This window comes from Phaseolus vulgaris, chromosome 11 (genome assembly GCF_000499845.2).
Source record: "Phaseolus vulgaris cultivar G19833 chromosome 11, P. vulgaris v2.0, whole genome shotgun sequence".
Taxonomy (NCBI): domain Eukaryota; kingdom Viridiplantae; phylum Streptophyta; class Magnoliopsida; order Fabales; family Fabaceae; genus Phaseolus; species Phaseolus vulgaris.
The window spans coordinates 18324261-18330459 of record NC_023749.2 but is presented as its reverse complement, the minus strand read 5'-3'; the positions used below and the strand labels follow the sequence as shown (position 1 = coordinate 18330459).

The window sequence follows — 6199 nt, the reverse complement described above, 5'->3', positions numbered from 1 at the left end:
ATTCCCATTGAAATGAACAATGGAACAATGTTGATACAAAGAAGTTAATTCTGAAACTCCACGAAAAAGAAGCATTAGGATGAAGATGTTGCACACCAATATCATCGTCAGCAGATTGACAGTGAACGAACAGGTCTCGACCTCCTTGTAATTTATTTGTGATAATCACAATTGTTTTTTTTCCAGCAGCATAGCTTGTTGTTTTTTTTCCAGAAACATGACTTGTTGAAAGTTGCACAAGCAGCCAAAGTAAGAAAAAACTTCTAAGAGTTACAAACATTGCTCCTTTTCCAATTATCATGTCCCAATAGATAAAAACACCACGAATGGTGAGTACTTTTAGTTAAAAAGGAATACATAAATATATATATTAGACTAAAGAGCAGATGGAATGATAAAAAAAAACCACTTGTATTTTTAGTAACATTTTTCCAGTTACATTTACTTAAATGTTACCATACATAAGTTTTGGTAACATTTTTTTTATATAAATGTTACTATAAATAAAATAAACACGCTATTAAAAGTAATATATAGTGTTAATCTTTTAAAGTGTTTCTAAAAGATAAATTTTTAATTGAATAAAATAAAAATAATAATAAAATGGGTTTGTATTTTCCAGAATTAATATTTCAATAAAAAATAAAAAATATAGATTAATTTTAAAAAATAATTATTTTATTAAATTACAGGTTAAAATTCATGGTTCTTATGCAGAAAATACATCTTTGGGAGAAAAGAATGAGAGTTTTCGTTTTTTCAAGAAGAGCATTTTGATTATTTTATAAGTTAAAATACAGCTAACATCATGAATAGATTGTCCAAACAACACAATTGACATATGATCCTGCCGGTTGACTTGAGTGCAAGAGTCTTGCCACGTCAAAGATCTCTCCTTTGGATCAGCTTCGCACCACGTTAGCTTTTGCTCTTCACGTCTTAATTCCTCGCAAGAACCTGAAGAAAACAAAGTGGCGTCACTGCGGCCGATCGTGCTCCGACGCCCAAGTCAGTGGAAGAATCACCAAAAACTCAGAGAGAATATCTCAACTCAAGGAACCGTGCGTAGTGAATCTCAGTGTACTGAAAAGTGTTCTGAAAGCGTACCTCAAAAGTCTGTTAAGTGCTCCTTATATACCTGAGCTTTTTCTCTCTCCTGACGATTACACCTCTAGACGCGTGGCTCACATCCAGCTGTACACGTGTCACCATCTGAAGCTTCCACAACTTGAGCGTCACTTCTACTCTTATTGCCATTCGACCAAGTTATCCATACAGGGAGTAACTCGGTGCACGGCTTTCCTTGGAGCGCGACCCCTTAAGTGGCGAGTGAACTCTCACTCGTTCGTTCTATCTTCTTCGTCCTCAATCAAGTCATTCTCTTGTTATCCTCATTTCTTCCCTTTTTTCTCCTTTGCAGTTCCTGCGATGGCTCACACAAAGTCCACCGCTAATCCTCCTTCCTCATCGCGAAACCCTCCTCCCAAAACTCGTAGGGTTATCCCTGGGACAAACCCTCCACCAACACGCAACCCCCCACGAGCCTCTGGTGCTCCTTCCACACAGGCAGAGAGGCCTGCCTCTTCTCGTGCCAACCTTACCCAAGCAACTCCACCACAAGCCGGGGGAGTCTCCCTTCCTCCACGGGACTACCAAGAGTTCTACCCTTGTGCCTCCTCAACTCTACTGAAGGAAACCTCGTCGATAAATACTGAGGTGGGGGTGCTTCGTCTGAAGAAAGGGGATCGACCCAACCTTTCATTTCACAAGGAGCATGATGACAATGTAAGGGTGCTGCCTTGCCTCCCTGGAGAACCAATTTGTGCGGACGATAAGGGGAACAACGACGAGTCGTTCTGCTTCGTCTACGCCACGCTGTTTAAGAAAGTGAAACTTAGGTTTCCTTTCACTCGTTTCGAGAGGGAGCTGTTGACCGAGCTCGACATCGCCCCTGCCCAGCTCCATCCCAACAGCTGGGCATTCGTGAGGGCGTTTCAAATCCTCTGCGCGCACTTGGGGTTGCCGGTTTCAGTTGATGTCTTCCTTTTTCTATTTGAGGCAAAGAATCCTGGAGATCACCTCTGGGTCAGCTTGAATGGAATTGCTGGGAGGTCAATCCTCTCCATCTTCCAGCAATCCTACAAAGACTAGAAGGGGAAATTCGTCAAGGTGTGCCAGAACGACCAAGACCCTTCGTTGCTTGATGGCTTCCCCTTGTATTGGGTAAACAAGGGGAAAAAGGATTCCAGGGACAACTTCAGGAGAGCAAGAAGTCCTGACAACATGGGGGATTTGGACAAAGACCTTTGTCTCTTCTGGAAAAGTGTGGCTTCTGCCAACATCACCTTCCCCACTGCTCCAATAATCTCCTTCGAATTCCTCGAGGGCCAACTTGAAATGTACATAGGTTAGCCCTTACCCCAACACCAAGACTCTCATTTTGTGTTGAAACTGTCTTAGCATTTATACCATTCCGTCTTTGGCATTCTGTTTGTTCTGTACTGGTCTTAATCATTCATCCATGTGCTATTTGCTCATGTCATTTATGTATGTATATACTTGTATGTTCTGCTTCTGCTCTGGGGCATACTCATCTATTTTTAACCTTGTGCAGACGTAATGTTGGGAAAAGGAAAGCTGGCAGAATTGAGGGCGATTGCCCGATCCCACAAACTTGCGGCGGGCTCCCAAACTGTGCCCAACTCGGTTGTGGAGATCGCCGCTGCCCAAGGAAAAACTCCTCCCCGAGGTCCAACTCCTTCTGGGGCCCTACCCGCCCCAGAAAGGAAAAAACTGGCATTGAAGAGACCAAAGAGGAAGACCCCTCAGGTGGTGTCAGAGGAAGAAGACGACGATGAAGACACCGAGGATGGTCTCATCACCAAGAGGAAAAGGGTAACCACCTTTACACCACCTGCACTCCCAACACCAACGCCGCCATCACCTCCAGCTCCGCTAGAACCAGTCCAAGCAGCACCACTGGCCGCTGCGCCCATAGTGATCGAAAGCAGCAGCCCTAATTATGCAGAGAACCCTCCGAGCGCCTCTACACCATTTGTATCTGTTGGAGAGGGTCCTCCTTCGACCACATCCATTGCTGGGGCCGCACTAGGAGAAGATGAAGGTGCTCAGGCTTCTCCAATGCCTATAACAGAAGTTCCTGCCTCACCACCACGCTTGGAAGCCCCCCTTGTTGTACAAGCTCAAGAGGGTGGTGGTGAAAGCCAACATCAAACTCCACCAGCACCTCCAGCATCAACCTCAAGTCTCCCAGATTCCTTCAAGGAGACCTTATGACCTTTCGCAGCTCAGCTAAAGGCCATGGCGGAAGGTTTCCCTTCGCTTGTAACAAGAGCTGCAACGGATTCGCTCAAGAGGCTCCAAGAGGAAAACTTCAAGCTCAAGGAGTCAAATCTCATAATAAGGGCTGAGGCTGAAAAGCTCACTTGCAATCTTCTGATGAAGGAGATTGAACATTCAAGGCTGGAGGATGCATTGGACGCTGAGCTAAGGAACACACGCAAGGAAGCCTCTAATCTGCGCCGAAAAATGCACACCCAACTCCAAGAGAAAATTGACTTGGAGAGCATATTGGTCCCATTTAGGGTCAAGGTGGCAGATTTGAAGGCTGCACAATTCCAGGGTGGAGAAAATTGAAAAAAGATCAACAGATAGGGAGGTCCTCTTGGGGAAGGTCGAGGCAGACAGGGATAAGGCTCTCGCTGAGCTCTCCCAAGCTCGTGAGGAAGCCATAAAGGTTGCTGCAGAGCTTGCCCAAGCTCGGGGTGAGAGTAAGAAAGCTACTGAAGAACTTGCTCGAGCTCATGAGGAGAAGGAAGAACTGAAGAACCAAATATATGAGCTCGAGTAGAGTGCTGCTCAAATCCTCGCCTCTGGGTGCTGCTCTGGAGCAAATGTCATGCCAATATCCTGAGCTCGACCTTTCCATGTTGTCGATTTGTAACGAGGTGGTGGATGGCAAGGTCGTTCCTTCTGAAGATTAGCCGCCTCCATCCATCGCCTCCTTTTTTAGAACCTTCTGTTTGTAATGACCGATCTGTGTATAAACTTCAATTGGCACTGCTTATATAACTTCTATTGTTTAAACATTGTCTTTCTATTTCACCTTATACGCCTTTGCCTCTATTTGCTGTGTGGTTGACCAACATAACTGGTGAAACTTACTCAACTGAATTAATTCAGCATTACTTGAACTGTAAACCTCCACCCATTGCCTTAACTCGAGCAAGCTGTTAATCTTATAACACACTTAACAAACTGTTAACTCAAAGTAAATTTGAGCCACCATCAATTATCGGTGATGACTTATACTTATACTTAAGATAACAAACCTTATCGCAAAATCACTTGCTAGGCAGCAGGTTTTAACTCAATCTAATATTCTAAACACAGCTTACCTGATCTGCCAAGTGAAGTTCACACTTCTCCTGTCATCGCCGGAAATTCCTCCGATTTGGTACTCACCATACAACCCCCTCACTATCTCAACCTTCACGCCATAGGGTTCTGGCGATGTTACCCTCTTTTGCATAACTTGATCATTGTTCCCTCATCTGGGGGCAGAGGCGCCTTTCGGATCCTTCTCTAGCTCCCTGAGTTTTAGAACAATGATCTGGATAGTGAGGTATTCTCTGCGAACCTATCTCAGTTATCCTTTGACTTCTTCCACCCGTCACGCCGTACCTGAACTCGCTCAAGACGAGAAGGATTTTATCTATCTTCACAAGAGTGGAAGCTTTATCTGGTCTTACTGGGTCAACATTGATGTTTCACTTAAAGGGGAAAAGGCGTTTTCCATCAACCTTCCCTTCCCGCCGTTTAAGGTCATGAACACCCCTGACTTTTCAGTTTCATCTTGCCTGAACTCACTCTAAGGTGAGAAGGACTTTCTCTGGTGCCTCAACTTGCCCAGGGTGTACATCTCCTCCCCCCTGGATGCACTGAGGACATTTAATCTTGCCTCAATCTGCTTATGCAAAGAGGCCTTTCAATCTCTTCTTGCTTGCACTCGCTCAAAGGCGAGGAGGGCTTCTCCTCTTTCTCGCCTGCACTCGCTCAAAGGCGAGGAGGACTTCTTCTCTCGCCTCAAGACGCACGAGAGCGTTGAGGGCTTTAAACATTACTGGTGCCTCCGATCGCCGAAAGACGATGAGGTCTTTAAAACTTTTAACTATTGCCGTCGATCGTTGAAAAACAATGGGGACTTAAAACTTTACTAGAAAGCATGCAATATAACTTTACTGTTGCCTTAGATCACGTACAAGTGATAAGGTCTTTTTTCTAAAAACTTTAAAAACAGTAAGCATGCAATCTTAGAAACTTTAAACTTGAAAACTCTTCTTTATTGGGTGGCCTCATTAAAAACCCTCCTTACGGAAAAAAGAGTGCTCCCTTGAAACTGTTTTAACAGAAACTATTTAAATCTCTTCATGTTCGTCTCTACTTACAAGGCTTTAACTGTAATAAAATTTGAGATGTGTGGCGTTCCAAGTGCGAGGAATCGCCCCTCCTTCTAATGTCTCTAAGCGGTAGGCGCCGTTCCTGAGCACCTCGGTTATTCTGAACGGTCCCGTCCACTTAGGCGATAACTTGTTCTCCATCTCGTACTGATGGGCCTTCCTCATCACCAGGTCGCCACTTCTAAAATGCCTTGGCATTACCTTAGAGTTATACCTTCGCTCAATCCTTCTCTTTACTGCTTCGGCCTTCACTCTCGCGTCCTCCCTGACCTCATCCAGCAAATCCAGATTCATTCTTCTTTCTTCGTTCGAGTCTTCCGCCACAAAGTTCTGGAATCTCGACGAGCTTTCCTGGATTTCGACTGGAATCATCGCATCACATCCATAAACCAGGCTAAACGGGGTTTCGTGGGTTCTTGACTGCTTAGTGGTATGGTACGCCCAAACTATGCGGGGTACCTCTTCAGCCCACGACCCCTTAGCTTTCTCTAGTCTTCTCTTTAAACCTCTCAGCAACACCCGATTGGCTGACTCCACTTGGCCATTCGTCTGTGGGTGCTCGACGGATGCAAACACCTGTTGTATTCCCACCTCTTCACACAGCTTTTTCAACAGGTGACTTGCAAACTGAGTCCCATTGTCTGACTTCAGGCGTTTAGGCACACCAAACCGGCACACGATGTTCTTCCATACAAAGCTCTCGATCTTGTGTGCGGTGA

The 6199-nt window shown here is 45.0% G+C and overlaps 1 protein-coding gene across 1 annotated transcript; it reads left to right on the top strand.

The window, feature by feature from the left end:
• The first annotated feature begins 2283 nt into the window (after window positions 1–2283).
• On the top strand, window positions 2284–3297 carry LOC137835911 (classical arabinogalactan protein 9-like). The gene is made up of 2 exons (XM_068644666.1): window positions 2284–2407; window positions 2615–3297. Exons 1-2 carry the CDS (start codon window positions 2284–2286, stop codon window positions 3295–3297), a joined length of 807 nt encoding a protein of 268 aa, XP_068500767.1.
• The last annotated feature ends 2902 nt before the right edge of the window (window positions 3298–6199 follow it).

What these genes read in the sequence shown, in the direction of transcription:
- LOC137835911 (XM_068644666.1), top strand. Translation starts at nt 2,284, where the DNA reads ATGGGGGATTTGGACAAAGACCTTTGTCTCTTCTGGAAAAGTGTGGCT. An exon ending in CCAACTTGAAATGTACATAG is followed by an intron (nt 2,408 to 2,614) that starts GTTAGCCCTTAC and finishes AACCTTGTGCAG; the next exon opens with ACGTAATGTTGGGAAAAGGA.